Here is a 20677-nt window from a genome sequence, read left to right as displayed (position 1 = left end):
CCCGAGGGAGAAGCATACAACGTATTTATCTTACCGTCTTGTTGAATGTGCAAAATATCATTTTATTTTATTTGGATGATCGCTACCGACTATATGAAATTAAAGTATTTTACATAAATAAATAACTTTATCTTACCTTCATCCAAAATACTTCAATTTCATTGGTCGATGATGCTTTAACAAGTTTCCATGTCACCTCTTTTTGTATGTACCAGTGGGTGACACTGCTACAAGGAGGCGTACATCAGATCGTATTACCCTCAAGAGAAGCATACAACTTATATGATATGTAGCTTGTGTACTTGACATAAAATGTTGCATTCTTCACCTTATTTAGGTAGTGGAGACAGTAAAGGACCAAAAATGGGAGGACGTGGTCAAATTTAGTGAAATATCAAGCAAAAAATCAAAAGTTGCCAGAACAAAGAAACAAGTGGAGACTAAAAAGAAAAAGAACAACTACAGCTACACGCCCCCAGATTTTAGCGTCTGGGTGGAGGAGTGTTTCGCCTACAAGGACACTCTCTACCTATCAGTGTATGATGGTCAAACAATGAGGAGGGTTCAAGTGGTATGTATATCTACAAGCTCCGAGACATTAGTACATAGCCAAACTATATACTGACCATTCTTTGAGTGGCATTCCTGCTTGACAATGGTTCAAGAATCTGTATCGAAACGAAATAAAAGAAGTAAGCAGTAATGAATATAGTAACCTGTCTGTGCAACCATGTACAACCATGCAGACCCTAGATATGAATCTGAATCAGAATGAACCTTAAAATGATTTTTTTTGACAATTTACCCAGTATTCCTGAATTCTGAAAATAAAAATTTCCAAATGTTAAATATTTTTTGCATCCTTGACTATTTCCAGTTTAATAATTACAAATATCTTATACCTGCTTGAGATGAAAGCTTTGTTTGAGTCCAGTTTGAAAAAATGACTTCATAAAATAGAAACAAGTGGTGACATCACCAGTACTTGACCAAATTTTATTGTGACATGTCAGATACAGCAGTGAACATGCAGAATAATGGCTCCCAGATCAGATACACTGACAAACCTAACCAGCTAATACTAACATTTACTGATTCAGTTGAATATATTTTGGGCTCGATTGTATGAAACCATGAAATTTAAATTAGATTTTTGCCAAACTCATGCTAAGAAGAGTCATACTGATTTGTTATTGATTTGAGGTTCATGAGTGATAGAAATTTTGTTGAAAATTGGCAAAAGAAAGACGAAATTGGTCACATCAGTTCTGAAAGGAAGCTCTTTATGCAAATCAATCCAAGGTATATATCATGATGGAATGGAGATATTATGCACTGGCTAATGGTATGTGTGTGACAGTTTGTAGACTGTACCAACAAGGCCAGCTTCCTGGAACCAGTAGCGAGAATGGACTACGCGTATGAGGCATATATTGACACAGAGGACCCCAGTCTGTCCAGTGTGCACCAGGTGAGGACCGGCAGGACCCAGAATTGTCCTCAAGAAGACATCATGTGGCGCTATGGGATGACCAAGGACCGGGAAAAGTATGTGTTCAACTTCTGTATGACCTCTGTGTTTAAGATGGGTCCCAAGCAACATACTGGGGTCAAGACTTGGATTCTGGGTTAGGGTAGGTTGCCAACAACCTATACTGGTCAAAGATGGTGATTCTGGGTTAGGGTAGGTTGCCAGTGATTCTGGGTTAGGGTAGGTTTCCAACAACCTATACTGGTCAAAGATGGTGATTCTGGGTTAGGGTAGGTTGCCAACAACCTATACTGGTTAAAGATGGTGATTCTGGGTTTGGGTAGGTTGCCAACAACCTGTACTGGTCAAAGATGGTGATTCTGGGTTAGGGTAGGTTTCCAACAACCTATACTGGTTAAAGATGGTGATTCTGGGTTAGGGTAGGTTGCCAACAACCTGTACTGGTTAAAGATGGTGATTCTGGGTTAGGGTAGGTTTCCAACAACCTATACTGGTTAAAGATGGTGATTCTGGGTTAGGGTAGGTTTCCAACAACCTATACTGGTTAAAGATGGTGATTCTGGGTTAGGGTAGGTTTCCAACAACCTATACTGGTTAAAGATGGTGATTCTGGGTTAGGGTAGGTTTCCAACAACCTATACTGGTCAAAGATGGTGATTCTGGGTTAGGGTAGGTTTCCAACAACCTATACTGGTTAAAGATGGTGATTCTGGGTTAGGGTAGGTTTCCAACAACCTGTACTGGTTAAAGATGGTGATTCTGGGTTAGGGTAGGTTGCCAACAACCTATACTGGTTAAAGACGGGGATTCTCGGTTAGAGTAGGTTGCCAACAACCTATACTGGTTAAAGATGGTGATTTTGGGTTAGGGTAGGTTGCCAACAACCTATACTGGTTAAAGATGGTGATTCTGGGTTAGGGTAGGTTGCCAACAACCTGTACTGGTTAAAGATGGTGATTCTGGGTTAGGGTAGGTTTCCAACAACCTATACTGGTTAAAGATGGTGATTCTGGGTTAGGGTAGGTTGCCAACAACCTATACTGGTTAAAGATGGTGATTCTGGGTTAGGGTAGGTTTCCAACAACCTATACTGGTTAAAGATGGTGATTCATGGTTAGGGTAGGTTTCCAACAACCTATACTGGTTAAAGATGGTGATTCTGGGTTAGGAGTAGGTTGCCAACAACCTGTACTGGTTAAAGATGGTGATTCTGGGTTAGGAGTAGGTTTGCCAACAACCTATACTGGTCAAAGATGGTGATTCTGGGTTAGGGTAGGTTTCCAACAACCTATACTGGTTAAAGATGGTGATTCTGGGTTAGGGTAGGTTGCCAACAACCTATACTGGTTAAAGATGGTGATTCTGGGTTAGGGTAGGTTTCCAACAACCTATACTGGTTAAAGATGGTGATTCTGGGTTAGGGTAGGTTTCCAACAACCTATACTGGTTAAAGATGGTGATTCTGGGTTAGGGTAGGTTGCCAACAACCTATACTGGTTAAAGATGGTGATTCTGGGTTAGGGTAGGTTGCCAACAACCTATACTGGTCAAAGATGGTGATTCTGGGTTAGGGTAGGTTGCCAACAACCTATACTGGTTAAAGATGGTGATTCTGGGTTAGAGTAGGTTGCCAACAACCTATACTGGTTAAAGATGGTGATTCTGGGTTAGGGTAGGTTTCCAACAACCTATACTGGTTAAAGATGGTGATTCTGGGTTAGGGTAGGTTGCCAACAACCTATACTGGTCAAAGATGGTGATTCTGGGTTAGGGTAGGTTTCCAACAACCTATACTGGTTAAAGATGGTGATTCTGGGTTAGGGTAGGTTGCCAACAACCTATACTGGTTAAAGATGGTGATTCTGGGTTTGGGTAGGTTGCCAACAACCTATACTGGTCAAAGATGGTGATACTGGGTTAGGGTAGGTTCCCAGGAACCTATACTGGTCAAAGATGGGGATTCTGGGTTAGGGTAGGTTTCCAACAACCTGTACTGGTCAAAGATGGTGATTCTGGGTTAGGGTAGGTTGCCAACAACCTGTACTGGTCAAAGATGGTGATTCTGGGTTAGGGTAGGTTGCCAACAACCTGTACTGGTTAAAGATGGTGATTCTGGGTTAGGGTAGGTTTCCAACAACCTATACTGGTTAAAGATGGTGATTCTGGGTTAGGGTAGGTTTCCAACAACCTATACTGGTTAAAGATGGTGATTCTGGGTTAGGGTAGGTTGCCAACAACCTATACTGGTTAAAGATGGTGATTCTGGGTTAGGGTAGGTTCCGAAAAACCTATACTGGCCAAAGATGGTGATTCTGGGTTAGGGTAGGTTGCCAACAACCTGTACTGGTCAAAGATGGTGATTCTGGGTTTGGGTAGGTTGCCAACAACCTGTACTGTTCAAAGATGGTAATTCTGGGTTAGGGTAGGTTTCCAACAACCTATACTGTTCAAAGATGGTGATTCTGGGTTAGGGTAGGTTTCCAACAACCTGTACTGGTCAAAGATGGTGATTCTGGGTTAGGGTAGGTTGCCAAAAACCTGTACTGTTCAAAGATGGTGATTCTGGGTTAGGGTAGTTTCCCAGCAACCTATACTGGTTAAAGATGGTGATTCTGGGTCAGGGTAGGTTGCCAACAACATATAATGGTCACAGGTGTATTTTGATAGTATAGGTTCCAAGCAACCTGTGTAATCTTGGGGAATTGGCTTGGTTGACTGCATGTCATTGTAGCATGTAGCAGTATCAGGGTATGTTGTTCTGCTTTGCTGGTCAATGCTAGCACCCCTCATCATACAGCTTCATACAATTGAGTGCAGCCTAAACAGCAAGCATACCTGATGGAAAGTCAGTTATTGGGATATGATGACACACCATGTCAGCCGGCTCCTGACTGAGAATTGATCTCCAGTATTGTTTTTTTTTGTTTTTTTTTGTTTTTTAATTGGTGAACTTTTATTTTTCTTCTTTTTTTTTCAGTACACCGGCAGGGTTACAAAATGGCGATATTCATATTCATGTACAGAGTTGCAGTTTGCTTCGATAAAGAACAAGTTGACATATGTTGACGAATTAAAGTCTCATGGGTAGAATGCTGTATTAATACAATAGTGCATTTACGCAGTCCTTTTATAGTACTTTTCCAATACAGAAAAGAGAAAACATTCACAAAGCAATAAATATTACAGATGTCAGATAATGATATATCAATGTCTATGAGGGTTAGTACCATTATGTCAATACCTGATACATTCATAATAATGTAGAGATACAAAGAGAAAAACAGTCACATGGCAATACATATTACAGATGTCAGATAATGATATATCAATGTCTATGAGGGTTAGTACCATTATATCAATACCTGATACATTAATAATACTGTAGAGATACAAAGAGAAAAACAGTCACATGGCAATACATATTACAGATGTCAGATAATGATATATCAATGTCTATGAGGGTTAGTACCATTATGTCAGTACCTGATACATTCATAATACTGTAGAGATACAAAGTGAAAAACAGTCACATGGCAATACATATTACAGATGTCAGATAATGATATATCAATGCCTATGAGGGTTAGTACCATTATGTCAATACCTGATACATTCATAATACTGTAGAGATACAAAGAGAAAAACAGTCACATTGCAATAAATATTACAGATGTCAGATAATGATATATCAATGTCTATGAAGGTTAGTACCATTATGTCAATACCTGATACATTCATAATACTGTAGAGGTACAAAGAGAAAAACAGTCACATTGCAATAAATATCACATATGTCAAGTAGTGGCAGCAGGTATATCAATGGTTATCAAAGGTTAATACAGTAGTATAGTTACCTGAAAAATTTATTGTATTTTTCAAGTGCAAGAAAGGAAAGTCAGATCTCCAGTATTAGTTGCCTATGTATGTAATGTCCATCTATGGAAACCATTGTGACTGGCCAAGCCACAAGTTAGTCATCTTAATGGAATGAGATACTTTTATCATTCAGAAACACCTGCAAAGCCAGTATTCTGAAGACTCTTTATTACATGGTCATGTGGTGTGCTTTTCAGATGGCAGTTTGTATTTGGCAAGAAAGGAGAGTTACTAAAGACATTCTCAGATACTCAAATGGTGGAGCCATATGTTCTTGGGAAGAAGCTCTATGGCCTCAGAGGTGACAGACTCAGGTACAGTACACGTTGCTTTGTGTATTTGTGGTCCCTGCTGTGGAGAACAAAACAATGTTGTGTCCATTCCTAGATCTCCTTATGGGACTGCTGAATCTCACACTACTCTACTCTAGCAAAGGGTCCGTTTGGGCTCATCCAGAACTCCTGTCAAATCTCTGGACCTAGTCCTGTACATTATGAGCCAGAACCCCTGCAAAATCTTTGAATCCGGGCCTGTATGGGCTGATCCAGAACCCTTGTAAAATCACTGGACCTAATTCCAGACAAGCTGATCCAGAACCCCTGTAAAATCTCTGAAACAGGTCACGGACAGGCTGATCCAGAACCCCTGTAAAATCTCTGAAACAGGTCATGGACAGGCTGATCCAAAACCCCTGTACAATCTCTGCAACAGGTCACGGACAGGCTGATCCAAAACCCCTGTAAAATCTCTGAAACAGGTCACAGACAGGCTGATCCAGAACCCCTGTAAAATCTCTGAAACAGGTCACGGACAGGCTGATCCAGAACCCCTGTAAAATCTCTGGAACAGGTCACGGACAGGCTGATCCAAAACCCCTGTAAAATCTCTGAAACAGGTCACAGACAGGCTGATCCAGAACCCCTGTAAAATCTCTGCAACAGGTGATGGACAGGCTGATCCAGAACCCCTGTAAAATCTCTGAAACAGGTCACGGACAGGCTGATACAGAATCCCTCTAAAATCTCTGAAACAGGTCACAGACAGGCTGATCCAGAACCCCTGTAAAATCTCTGAAACAGGTCACGGACAGGCTGATCCAGAACCCCTGTAAAATCTCTGGAACAGGTCACGGACAGGCTGATCCAAAACCCCTGTAAAATCTCTGAAACAGGTCACAGACAGGCTGATCCAGAACCCCTGTAAAATCTCTGGAACAGGTCACGGACAGGCTGATCCAAAACCCCTGTAAAATCTCTGAAACAGGTCACAGACAGGCTGATCCAAAACCCCAGTACAATCTCTGGAACAGGTCACAGACAGGCTGATCCAGAATCCCTGTAAAATCTCTGAAACAGGTCATGGACGGGCTGATCCAAAACCCCTGTAAAATCTCTGCAACAGGTGATGGACAGGCTGATCCAGAACCCCTGTAAAATCTCTGAAACAGGTCACGGACAGGCTGATACAGAATCCCTCTAAAATCTCTGGAGCAGGTCACAGACAGGCTGATACAGAACCCCTGTACAATCTCTGAAACAGGTCACAGACAGGCTGATCCAGAACCCCTGTAAAATCTCTGAAACAGGTTACAGACAGGCTGATCCAGAACCCCTGTAAAATCTCTGAAACAGGTTACAGACAGGGTGATCCAAAACCCCTGTAAAATCTCTGAAACAGGTCGTGGACTGGCTGATCCAAAACCCCAGTAAAATCTCTGAAACAGGTCACGGACAGGCTGATCCAAAACCCCAGTAAAATCTCTGAAACAGGTCACAGACAGGCTGATCAAGAATCCCTGTAAAATCTCTGAAACAGGTCACAGACAGGCTGATCAAGAATCCCTGTAAAATCTCTGGAACGGGTTAAGGGTGATCCCGAACCGCTGAGAAATTTCTTGACCTGCTCCTCTCTTGTCTTTTGACAATTGATAAGAAAAAAACAAGAAACTGCAGGGGAACATTTTCAAGCCCAAGACCCATCTCATTGAGGAGTTGGCACAAAAACCCATCTTGCATCACTGATATATCACTGTTGCTCTTTGGTGCATGAGGTAGCACATGAACTTGTATTTTATCAATACTAACTCTTTTGAATGTAAATTGGCAGTGTTATGTATTCACAAATCTTCTTCTGAAGGTTTTATGTTGTCAGGGACTGTTAATTATATATGGCTGGGGGTGATGATGCACAATGTGAATGGACCCCTCTCCTCTCTCTCTCTCTCCAAATCCCCCTACCCCCCAAATTTATGTTCAAAACTATAGTCCGTTTGGCTCAAAAGCGGACCGATGAATTGCAGTCTAACTCGAAAACTAATAAACATATAATACTCAATGAAACGCTGATCATAATCAAAACATCAGACCAACTCTGTGGTTTGTTTGCAGAATTTATGTCCTAAAATTAAAAAAGTTGTTTAACAAACTATCATTAAAATTTTGACACAGTTCACTATTTGTTACGAGGGAGGAGTGCAGAGAAAGGGACAGCCAGGTGTTAGAGAAGCACATGCACAAATGCCCACCAAGTTATTGATTCATTAACCTGTGCTGTGCCGTCTCCATCCTTTCTCGCACACCTGGCTGTCCCTTTCCCGTGCATGGCATGTACAAAATCAAAGACACATCCGCTAGTACATGTGTACAAAATTGATTACCTCCACTACCCCACTAACAAAATGGGTGATCCCCCCCTTTAAAATCATCATCATCCCTCTAGACATAAATTGCGAAGAGGCCCTAACTCCTCTTACAACCAGATGACAGACAATGTGTGTCCTTTCTTTCAATTATTTTAATCCTTGTTCCAGAGTCCGATGTGATCCTATCTCTGCAGATGATGAGGTTTTGAGTGAAGAGTTACCTGAAATAAAAACTCTTCTTTTTTGGAGGAAACAAAGTCATGGCTGTAACAGACAGTGCAATCTACTTCCTGCATCCTGAGACTCTTCAAACCCTGAGTGTTACCCAGCAACAAGACAGGTAGGGACTGCTCTTGAGTAACCATGGTAACTTGTTAATCTATGAGAGCCTTTGTATTGTAATAGGTGCCGAGTGCGTGAGTGATGTAAATTAGACACCCAGTGACAGCAGAACATTGCAGATGTGTGACAAGCGTCGGTTGGCTACTAAAGTAAAATGCTTTGCGTGTTTTATAATTGGTCTCTTTGCATGGTCAGTACATCTTGTCTGCAGGTTCTGTATGAATGGTTCCTGGCAGGTTTTCCCAATTTAACTCCATTAAAGTCACAACAAAAAGAGTATTACTTTTCCATTCTTGTTTATTGAAAAAAAATGTTAATGAAAGTTAGTTCCAAACAAACCAGTCAAATGTTCAGAAACGAATAATCCTACATATTTCTCCCCCTTCCCTGCCTACCTAAATCCTACTTAAAAACAGTTAACGTCTGATTACATCCACCCCTTTTACCTACTCCCAAAAATAACAAGATAAAACCTACTTATTCCTACTCTATTTCTCCCCCTCCCCAAACTACCACTAAATCAATATGATATCCCCAAAACAATAAACAATAAGTGGAAACTAATAAGTTAGTCTTGGTGCAAGATTCCATACCTAGAATTATATAGTAGATAACTAACCCGATCTGTGCCGCCCTGGCCCCTCAAAATGGTCGGACGACTGACGATTCCTACCTAGGGTATATAGCCGACTTCAGCCACCCACGTGACTGGGGAAATCCTGAATTTATTATACTTTTATACCCAATGTGCAGTATAAAAGCGCCCTTAATAGCATCTCTGCCCTTAGCACTAAATGGTGGAGCAGGGTTAACAAAGGGAAAAGCGTGAATTATCCAATGAAACGCTGATCTCCCAGACCAACTTATACTTTACACATATGACTACAAATGGTAGGTACTACGAGATGCCTAACCTACAGTATATTATTATTTATTATACTTTTATCGGTCGCTTTTAAGCGATCTTAATCCTAAGGTAATAGTAACTGCTATACCTTAACCTAGACTTATGACGTTCTTAGCACTAAGGTCGTTTTGTACAATGGCACCAGGGTTAACAAGGGAAAATGGGACATGAATTATTTTAACAAATAACATATGAGAAATTTTGCACTACTTTTTGTCAAAATTTCTGTTATTTACTTTTTTATCTGTAACCATGGTTACTTAAACATGTATTTTTCATTCTCGTGATGCTGTCTGTGTTTGTTTTGTTCCATCTACAGCTGCAGTCTGAAGGTGAGTGAGGATGGCCGCTGCATCAGCTTCCTGCCAGGATCTTCAGCCAGGGTCCTGGAGCAGAAAACACTGGAGGAGAAGATGAGACTCACATTAAGCATCGGTACAACTCTGATGTTTGTGGATGTCACAGACAATGCTGTAGAGATTGTCATGGACATTTTGGTTCCTGGAATTGCTGTGGAATGTTATTCCATAAGTGGACATGGTAAATATTGTTCTTTCAGGACAGGAACCAGCAATATTTGAATAGACGTGTTCAACAAATGAAGATAGTTAACCTAGTGTGCTTCAGACTTTAGTATCTAAAAACATTGTATTATCAGAATGTTTTGCTGAATATGTATATTTGAGTATTACTCAATACATATAATATCAGTCTTAAAATATATATAGTTCAAATCATATTGTCACTCACTGCAGTGACTTTCAAAACCCTGTGTAAACACAATACAACAGCAGAGGTCAAGGTCATATTTGTCAAATTCTCAATCGCACACTACAGCATTGTTCAAATATACAAACATAGACTTGTCAACTTTATATGCAGCAATGTTTGAATGTTTTTTGTTTCCAGGTGATTTTCTCGTGTCAGTCACTATGCAGGAAGACCAGAGTTTCTACAGAGAGCATGTCTTCCACTATGATTGTCATGGGAAGATCCTGGGGGTGCTGCCCTTCCTTGGACCTGGACCAAGATGTTTCTGTGTGGAGTACCTGAAGGGGTTGGAGGAGGTGACAGAAACGGATTGCGGCAGGAAGGGCTGGCATGTGTTTATGAGGGATGGCCATGAGGGGATTATAGGTGTACGTCTGTGAAAATCAGGAATTGTCACAGACAGGGCATCTGTGAATACCAGGAACTGTCAGAGACAGGCCACCAGGGGAATATATGTGTATGTCTGTGAATAACGGGAACTGTCACAGGCTGGCTATTAGGGGATTGTAGGTGTACCTGGGACTAACAGGAGCTGTCACAGACTTTCCATCAGGGAAATATAGGTGTATGCCTGTGAATACAAGGAACTGTCACAGACTAGCCATCAGGGGAGTATAGGTGTATGTCTGTGAATAACGGGAACTGTCACAGACTGTCCATCGGGGGTTTATAGGTGTATGCCTGTGAATAACAGGAACTGTCACAGATTGGCCATCAGGGGATTATAGGTGTATGTCTGTGAATAACAGGAACTGTCACAGACTGGCCATCAGGGGAATATAGGTGTATGTCTGTGAATAACAGGAACTGTCACAGACTAGCCATCAGGGGATTATAGGTGTATGTCTCTGAATACCAGGAACTGTCAAAGACTGGCCACCAGGGGATTATAGGTGTATGCCTGTGAATAACAGGAACTGTCACAGACTGGCCATCAGGGGAATGTAGGTGTATGTCTGTGAATAACAGGAACAGTCACAGATTGATCACCAGGGGATTATAGGTGTATGCCTGTGAATAACAGGAACTGTCACAGACAAGCCATCTGGGGATAATAGGTGTATATCTGTGACAGGAGGTCTTTCAGTGTGTAACAAATTCATTTCACTTGTATTACGACACAGGTCACAAATCAGTTGAATTTATTTAAAGTAGCCTCTGTTCACCCAGCAGAGCATGGGTACCTGGTGGGATGAGGTGGCCATATGACCTTCTTGTGCCTTGGTTGTAGTGAACTCTGATCCATTGAGGTGTACACATTATTATACTATTTCATTTCTTGAGGCGGTGGGGTAGCCTAGTGGTTAAAGCGCTGGCTCGTCATTTCGATTTCCCACATGGGCACAAATGTGTTAAGCCCATTTCTGGTGTCCCCTACCGTGATATTGCTGGAATATTCTAAAAGCCGCTTAAACTCAGTTCAGTCAGTCATTTCTTGGTTGTGGCTTTGTGTTTTTGACACCTTATCTTTGCCATGTAATCAGAAGCATTCTAAGAAATGATTCCAAGGTCACAATAGTATTAACAGATTCTAGCTGTAATTATCAGTATCTGGCAAGGAGAAGTGTTTATTCAATACAATACACTCAAATCATAAACTATTTATTCCAAAATCTTATTAATGTGGCCTTTTTGAGTTTTTGTCAATTAGCAATCTGAATTGTTGGAAAAAGGTCTATATCTTCCTGATTATGCACAAATGTCATCGGTTCCCAATTGCGCAGATCGATGCTCATGCTGTTGATCACTGGATTGTCTGGTCCAGACTCGATTATTTACAGACCGCTGCCACATAGCTGCAATATTGCAGAGTGTGGCGTAAAACTAAACTCACTCACTCACTCCTGATTATACATAATTAAAGCTTACTTGATGTGTAAATGTCATCTTGGTATACAACAGAATTGTTATTTTTCCTTATCCTGACTCATGATCTTTTGCTTATCTCCCTTTCCTATGCGAATGGTAGTGAAACGCTTGAATCCTTTGAAGTTAGTAACCAAACAGATAATTTTAAAGTCTTTAAACTTATCTGTTTGGTAACTTGGTCATCCAGTAGCACCATTTCCTCTATCAGCGTCTTGCCCTGTAATAGTATTGTGACCTTATGTGTATTGTTTATTTTGTTCTGTTGCCTTTTGAGCATATCTGTGTTACCATTGTCTTATGGCAGCAGGGCATCTAGCAGAATCTTTTACACTTGTATTGTTTAGGACGTTGTGTCACCATTTGCGCATATCTGTGTTACTATTGTCTTATGGCAGCAGAGTATATAGCATTATCTTTTACACTTGTATTGTTTAGGATGTTGTGTCACCATTTGTGCATATCTGTGTTACTATTGTATTGTGACCTTAGTGCTCGAAAAATGTGAACAATTGTGAAAAACAAGATCCGTGATGCCTTTTGGCTTTATGATCAGGGGTTGAACAGGAACATGTCATCTGTTTTCAGTATGTTTTAATCCAACATGTACTTGAAGAAAATTAATAATAAAACCATGACATTGTCTATACTTTGAAGTGTTGTCCTCCATAAAAAGAAAAATCTTCTAGCGTCTACTTCGCTTAGCTTGCCTAGTTAATCCTATCTGCAATGTCAGCCACCCTGTATGTCATTGTAACTGAATAATCTCAGCCATGATTAGACTGAGTTTACAATACAAGGACAGAGACAGAGGTCTCACCCCTTGCCTAGTGTGGTTAGTCTAGGTTCTCTGGGACACCAGCTTTACTACCACAATGCGCTGATGTAGCAATATTCTAACAACAAAATAGCAAAAATAGTACATTCTGTTCAACTTGATGTTTAACAAAAGGCCGGTCAATAATTGTACCTTTGTAGAAATGTGGGTGGAAAAGTTTGGAAAATAATGTAAGAGGGCAATGATTGATTTGCGTAAACATAAAGTTTATTAATGTGATTTGAGAAATATTTTTTGAATGAAAATTAAAATTGTTCTATTACCACTTAGAAACAACACCTTATCTGGTCAACACTCCAGTCAACATCCATTCATTTTATAATTAAGAAATACAAACCTGAAAGGAAAGACTGCACTCAGAGATGTGCCATGGGCACTTGGCTCTGCCCTCAGTGGTGCATCACCAGCACTTGGCTCTTCCATCAGATATGCACCACAGGCACTTGGCTCTGTCCACAGAGATGCACCACAGGCACTTGGCTCTGTCCACAGAGATGCACCACAGGCACTTGGCTCTGTCCACAGAGATGCACCATAGGCACTTGGCTCTTCCATCAGAGATGCACCACAGGCACTTGGCTCTGTCCACAGAGATGCACCACAGGCACTTGGCTCTGTCCACAGAGATGCACCATAGGCACTTGGCTCTGCCATCAGAGATGCACCACAGGCACTTGGCTCTGTCCACAGAGATGCACCATAGGCACTTGGCTCTGTTCACAGAGATGCACCATAGGAACTTGGCTCTGTCATCAGAGATGCACCACAGGCACTTGGCTCTGTTCACAGAGATGCACCATAGGAACTTGGCTCTGTCATCAGAGATGCACCATAGGCATCTGTCACTATCCTCAGAGATGCACCATCAGCACTTGGCTCTGTCCACAGAGATGCACCATAGTCACTTGGCTCTGTCCACAGAGATGCACATAGTGTCTTGGCTCTGTCCACAGAGGTGCACCACAGGCACTTGGCTCTGTCCACAGAGATGCACCATAGGCACTTGGCTCTGTCCACAGAGATGCACCATAGGCCCTTGGCTCTGTCCACAGAGGTGCACTATAGGCACTTGGCTCTGTCCACAGAGATGCACCACAGGCACTTGGCAATGTCAGAGAGTTTACGTTTTCACCAAAATTCCGGCAGTTCATACTTTCCCGTAAATTCACGGTTGCTGGGTTATGTGCATTTATTGTACGATACCTCAATATTACGTCAAATTGTATTCCATTCTAATTACGTCATACGTCCTGTACGAATAAGGTCAATGTTTTCCCAGACATGTAAAAAAGCTCACTAATTTGAAGCTGATGTCTGCGTTTTGTGGTTTCAACTTTCTCTTCAAACGCATAATCATTTTTTAACTGTGCAGACCACACAGTAAGTCATTTTCGGGATTTCTTTTATCCATGAATGCTATTTTTGGTGTTGGTAATTGCCTAAATGCTGAGGAACAACAAGTCACAGTTTTTCTTCGGTGGTGTGTTGCTTAACAACGTACTCTTTCCCGCTGCTTGGCGGCGGTCTGTAAATAAATGAGTCTGGACCAGACATCCCAGTGATTCACATAAGCATCGACCTCTGCAATTGGGATACGATTACAAGCATGCTCCAAGTCGACGAGTCAGACCATCAAATCCCGTCAGTCTCAACTTACGACGGGTACTGGCCAAAAGCCCCTCAGGACAAAAGCCCCTTGGTTCAAAAGCCCACGACCAAAAGCCCCTCGCTAATTTGAGCACCCCTGTCAGATCCCCTCGATTCATGTATTTATCATAAAGTCAGTGTGAAGGAAATGGAGAAAATGTGGAAAACATCTGACTAAAACTTGACCATGGAGTTGTGATATGAAGGCAACATGTAAACAAAGAAGACTACAAACAAGCCACACATGCGATGGGAATGCACCAAACACAGGGCACGTTGAGGAGCACTGAAAACCAATCTTGATGTTAGAGGCACATTTTGTGTATTTCTTCATTATTCATAAATGCACATTGTAAATTGTTAAAGGAGCGGCTATAAAATATGTTTAAAATTGATCTCTTTGTGTGTTTCTTTCTCTTACAATAACGTTTCGCAGCATTATATGTTTAAAAATGTAATATATATATATATATTTGTGTATTTGTATATTTCTTGCACTTATAATAAAATATCTAAAATATTTTTTATTCAGATGCAGAATCCTTGTCTATCTTATTCCCATTAATACATGAAGCGAGGGGCTTTTTAGCCATTTTTCGAGGGACTTTTGTCCTGAGGTTTTTTTTGTACCATGGGGCTTTTGACCTAGACTCCTTACTATAAGGATCTTCACGGCCAATGATGTCAATGCACTTCTGGGCATTAACCATTATCGATGTGCAGCAGTTATGGGAAGTCGAAACACCTATGGAGCCCCATGTCTTTTGACCGTCAAATCACATACAGCCCCACATTTTTGGACAGTCGAAGCAGATTCTTCCCCATATCTTTTGACCGTCGAAATTCATACAGACCCATATTTTTGGACCTTCGGCGTACGTAGACCTCATAACTTTGGCCCGTCGTAGCACTCACAGCCCCATATCTTTTGTCAGTAGACACATGTAGATAGCCATATCTTCAGACCAACCGAACACCCAAAGCTCCTTCTGATATCAGTTTTCCTCCGTAAATAGGGGCTGTCGGTACCAGTACCCACATGACTTTCATCAGAAAAGATGGAGGTTACTCATTCATTCATCAGTCCAATTTCTTAAGTCTTGCATTCCTTTTACACCGTAAACATCCGCGGTTTATACCGTTTTCTTCTGCTTCGTGTAGATATTTTTTGCAAAAAACCCCATAACCCTACCCTGATTCAAATCATAAGAAGCCATCCCATTTTGAGTCTGGGAATCCCTTCGTCCACAATCTCTTCGCACTGTGGGGAAGCAAAGGTGGAAAATAACTACAATTCTTGTTTTAGGTTTGTCAGCACCATACCCGTGCCTGTGGGTTTCACTAACTTGTACAAATTTTAGACCTGCCTTACTTCCGGTTGTCCACTCTCATCAACCTCACATACCGTAAAAAACAAATATATTCCACAAAGCTCTTTCCACATCCATAAGAAATATCTGCTGAAAGGAGAGTAGATTTTACAATTCTGACCATATCCTGAACATGTGTTTGTGTACACACCTTCAAATAGTGAGGATACCAGGTGTTCACGAAAAGGTGGTGAGTGTGGCACGGTTTTTCAATTCTTCACCAAAACAATACAGGAACATATGGCAGAGGTCAAAATATTGCACTGCATCGGACATTGTTTTTCAATGGAACTGTCCTCCACCTCTGCCAAAAAGGATTTTAAAAGTCGTCCTGAAGTGTTGAATGTGACCTTGATTAAACAGCTTCTGAGCAAGACATAATAGTCAAAGAAGCGTTACATCCAACTAAAGGAAACGTACGTAAAAGGTTTAATTGTGGACTTCATTCACCTCGCAGTCACATGACTGTAAAGTATGTCAATATTCCTAGTAATACTGATGATATAGGCAATAGTGCTTCTAAGATGGGACGTCCTTCCACAAATATTTTTGTCAAGAGAGACATGAGTCACCGGTGTCAGTATTTGGGGTATAAATAAAACTGATAAAATAAATGTTGTCTGTTCTGCGCCAAAACGTAGACTTCTTCTTTGAGTGGCATTTCAGTTGGGAAGTAATCATTCCTGCTAGACAACGGTACTGAACTCAAACTTCTATTGATGCTAGACAACGGTACAAGAATCTGCCAGCTAGACATTCCTGCTTGACTTTATTCACATCGTGACATTCCTGCTAGACAACGGTACAAGAATCTCACATTCCTGCTAGACAACGGTACAAGAATCTGTATCGAAACGTCGCACTCACGAAATAAAAGAAGTTGTTATCCATAAAGTTTGTTCAATATAATACATAGTACATTTTGCTGTGTAAATTGACGAGGCCAATCTTCACTCCATCCATATATAAACTGGTTAAAATCATTCAAGAAAACATGGAATTTGAGTAAATGCATCTGTAATCATTTTGTCATAAAATAGTGTCGCAGATCAGATGGACCAATCCGATAAAGCTGGTATCAGGATCCAATTAGTTGGACATGAGGTCATCACTCAATAGCCTGCCCACAAGCTGGACCACCCACATCTCGTTAGTCGCCTCAACCAGTTTAAGCTGGATCTTCCTGGGGGACGCGATGGGATCTATAAAGTTACAATAGTGAATGAAAATATGTCGGTCTAAAACTTTAATTATTTAGGATTAGCGTTATAAGTTATAGATAGTGTTACTCTAAAGTGTTTCATCTCGTAAACATGACTACTTTGGAATAACAAATACGTATTTCCAATATGTGACATACCTATCCGAAAACTCTTTGGGCTGTAAGACTCTCGAAAATAAGACTCCTAAAGTTACTTATCCAGACGTGTACACAATCACAGAACATATATTTCTGAGTGACAGTAGTGACCCAAAAGGTATCATATCCTTACTCTAACGATCGCTAGAGCAGGATTGATCGAAGCTGTATATCTGTGAACATACTTTTATCTGAAGAGCTATGTTCGCATAATGTATGTGCATGTGTATTAATGTAGGACCACCAACTGTTTCGGATATTCGCCATCAGAAATGTGTGGTGTTGTTGGAAACAGGGCAAAGGATGAATAAATTGACAAACAGAATGCCCATCACAGAAACAATAAATTATTGCTGTTATGTGATTCAGAAGAAGTCTAAAATCATTCGTTCAGTCAAAAACGCTTTATAGAGTATGAGTTCTCAGTTCAAGCTAAGAACTGAACAGTGACATTTTGTGAAGAAAACCATTTTGTCATCGGAGGAATCCCCAGTCACTCTGCAGCCAGTCTCTGGAGTACCATCCATCAAATGGATGATTTCTACTTTCACGTGTTGACAGTCCCAAGGTGAGCAATTTGGTTCAGCTCAGGTTTTGTCATCATTTTCGGAAATAGACTTTGAACCTGGTGTAGCGAAACTAATGCTCCTGTGTATAGACTGGCTGAAATATACCTGTAACGAGACGTGTCTGTGATCATCGACGGCACTGGCAGCTTTAGTGGCCGCGTAATTACCAAGAAATGGTTTCCTAGGTAACAATCACAAACCACGCATTGCAAAAGTTCCCAGAGCGACATCATCAATCTATAATGACCTTCAGGACACAGTTCTCGCGATCCATGTCTTGCTATATGGTCTAGCTATACAGGTGAACCTTAGGTAATCACCTTTGTCCAGGATATTAACCTTGGAATTAATAATTGAAGCACATCGTTCGTATAATCATCACATTGGGCAAACTGGTCACCAGAACGGTATTCCAACCCATTGCTATGGCATTTCATTTTGGAAAGAATATCTAATAATAACTCTCAGAATGGTTCACTGACGTCGCGCACGTGCACATGTATGTAGTTTGATGTGGAAAGTACCGGGATAAGAGGAAGTGGATGGAATGAATACATGTGTGAAGTGATCCTTATCATTTCAGGAGGGGTTGTGTTCAGATTCTGTGTGAATACGCAGGTCAGACTCGGTGACAGGCCGAACACATGACGAGAACCTTATTGTGATGGAAGCAAGAGCAAATGTCTTATGTAAGTACATGCTATTGGTTATCCTTCAAACACACCTGTGTATATTTATTGGAACGATATTTTAAGCTCACCTGGTCACTTGGATCAGTGAATTAATAAACTGGATCGATGAAGTCACAACATGGCTAATATACTTCTCACCAACCTTTAGTGTACCAGCTGACGCTCAAAAACCTTTTCTTTGGTATCGATACTTTTACCTAGAAATTTGTCACAGGAAAGGTCAACGAGTGCCACACAGGTTATATAAGGTCGATAATGTATATGACAAGCCGATAGTCATTCCCCATGGAGGATGATTTTGGTGAAAAACGTCCCCAGTAACCTGTGTCTGTCGATACTGGAGACTAAAACGGATCGGGTTGTCGTTGCTAACATATTTCAAAAATGATTATTATACCACTAGTGTCAGAAATGTACTATCCTATACATATGTACGTTTACAAAATACATACGATGCATGGGCGCATCCAGGAATTTTGAAAGAGAGGAGGGGGTGGGGTGGGGGTCCGAACCCCCGCCAAAGCAAGCAAAAAAAAATCTTCAATGTAGTCTTAAGTCATTTTCTCTGGATCTGCCAGTGCGATGTATAGAAGGCGTGTGGGTCAGGATCAGTGTCTTGGGTACTTCTCAGAACTACGTGAGCATGTCATATACGTTATACAAGTAAACTTTCCTTTAACAGTCTATTACGCCGATATATCCAAAAATAAGGAACAAAAACTTGCCTCAGCTTTTACGTAGAACACTATCTCTTAAATGTGGCTTTAGGGAAGTTTCGACCTTCTCGATTTCGTTGTAACTCAAATGAGATTGTCATTGAAACGGGCAGATATGAAGGCAATTTATAAAAAGGAAATGTAGACTTCGAAGATGTTGAAATAATGGTTTTGTTGAAGACGAATATCACTTCATACCTGTATGTCAAATTTATAATGACATTAACAAATACATAAAGGAATATTTATGTCACAATCCAAATGGTGCCAAATATCGTATCTTAACGACATGTGACTGTAACGATACTATTAGAACCTTATCTATGTACATATCCCATGCAATGTAAGATAGGTAACACAATGTAATGAATTTGTAACACAACCTAGATGCGTCTATTGGTCTATGGCCTCATCAGTATTACGAATAAAGAATGATGGATGGACTGCCCATTCCCATATCCCAACATTGGATGAGAGAGGGTGAATTTGTGATTTCCATTTTCAAAATCTGCAGGTGCATTATGATCGTGAAAACGTTTGAAATTGCTAAATATCAAGATTTTTGTAAGAACTTAAATATATAACTTCTGTATAAACCATATATGGATTAAGTGGTGTTGTGTGGTCCTGTGCATAGAGACCGCCTCCGTGGTGTAGTGGTTAGAGCGTCCGCCCGGAGAGCGGAAGGTCGCGGGTTCGATCCCCGACCGCGTCATACCAAAAGACGTTAAAATATGGTACTTGTTGGTCCCTGCCTGGCGCTCGGCATTAATGGGTACAACAAGGACTGGTCGGCTCGGAGTCAGTATACTGTGTCTGAGTGGGGTATTCATGCTTCACTGCGGCATGGTATCTCAGTGAGCTAGCACTATAAAACCAGCTTAAGTCTGGGCTAGTACAAGCAGCCGCACATACACATACACACGCATGCACGTCGTCATATGAGCGAAATATTCTCAAGCACGACGTTAAACCTAATTTCACCTCACCTCACCTGTGCATAGAGCTCAGGTCACAAATCAGTTGAAGTTAAGCAACGCTGGCCGCAGAGTACTTGGGTGGGTGACCGTGTTTGGCAGTTGCTGAGAATTTCTTCGACTTCAGTCCTGCCCCACAACGAAGCACATGTGATACATATGGTCTAACCTTTGGCAAGTAAGTTTGTTCAAAATTGCCTCTGTTCACCCAGCTGTAAATGGGTACCTTGTGGGATGTCATGTGACTATAACCTTCTAGCGCAGTCAGCTTGTTTTATAGGGGGTAATAATTAGGGGTGTAACGATGCATCGAACTATCCATGGGTTGCAATTGTTGAGACTCCGATAGCAATTAATCGATGGTAGAAACGAAAAACTATCGATGCATCGAGAGTATGTGTGACTATCGATAGTTTAGTAATTGACCTCCGTTAATAATGCGCAGCGCAAAATACAGCAAGTACCAGATTCATTCACTTTGATTTAGAGGTATCCACCCCTGTTACCTCTTAACAAACTTGATCTGGGTTTGAAGTTTCTTGTCAGTTATCAAAAGAGACTGAGACTACTTCAACGTGTTAGTATAAACTATACATTCATTTGGGAAAGACTT

General features: G+C 41.0%; 1 protein-coding gene across 5 annotated transcripts in view; it reads left to right on the top strand.

Annotated features, from left to right (window-relative positions):
• LOC124270783 overlaps window positions 1-11305 on the top strand; it is an 88747-nt gene extending 77442 nt beyond the window's left edge. For 3 of the 5 annotated variants that reach the window (XM_046705842.1, XM_046705850.1, XM_046705828.1), the window contains exons 15-20: window positions 338-571; window positions 1361-1548; window positions 5566-5682; window positions 8178-8349; window positions 9578-9798; window positions 10168-10971. In XM_046705842.1, coding sequence (XP_046561798.1) covers window positions 338-571; window positions 1361-1548; window positions 5566-5682; window positions 8178-8310 — 672 coding nt within the window. In that variant the 3' untranslated portion in view covers window positions 8311-8349; window positions 9578-9798; window positions 10168-10971. Of the gene's footprint in view, window positions 1-337; window positions 572-1360; window positions 1549-5565; window positions 5683-8177; window positions 8350-9577; window positions 9799-10167; window positions 10972-11032 lie in introns of those variants that run through there. The other 2 variants (XM_046705859.1, XM_046705834.1) reach the window with 2 other exon arrangements.
• Window positions 11306-20677: the final 9372 nt, after the last annotated feature.

Source organism: Haliotis rubra, unplaced genomic scaffold (genome assembly GCF_003918875.1).
Source record: "Haliotis rubra isolate DU_JTF1 unplaced genomic scaffold, ASM391887v1 Scf1020, whole genome shotgun sequence".
In the NCBI taxonomy this organism is placed as follows: domain Eukaryota; kingdom Metazoa; phylum Mollusca; class Gastropoda; order Lepetellida; family Haliotidae; genus Haliotis; species Haliotis rubra.
Note: the sequence above shows the minus strand (reverse complement) of the source record. Positions and strands in the feature narration are given on the sequence as shown.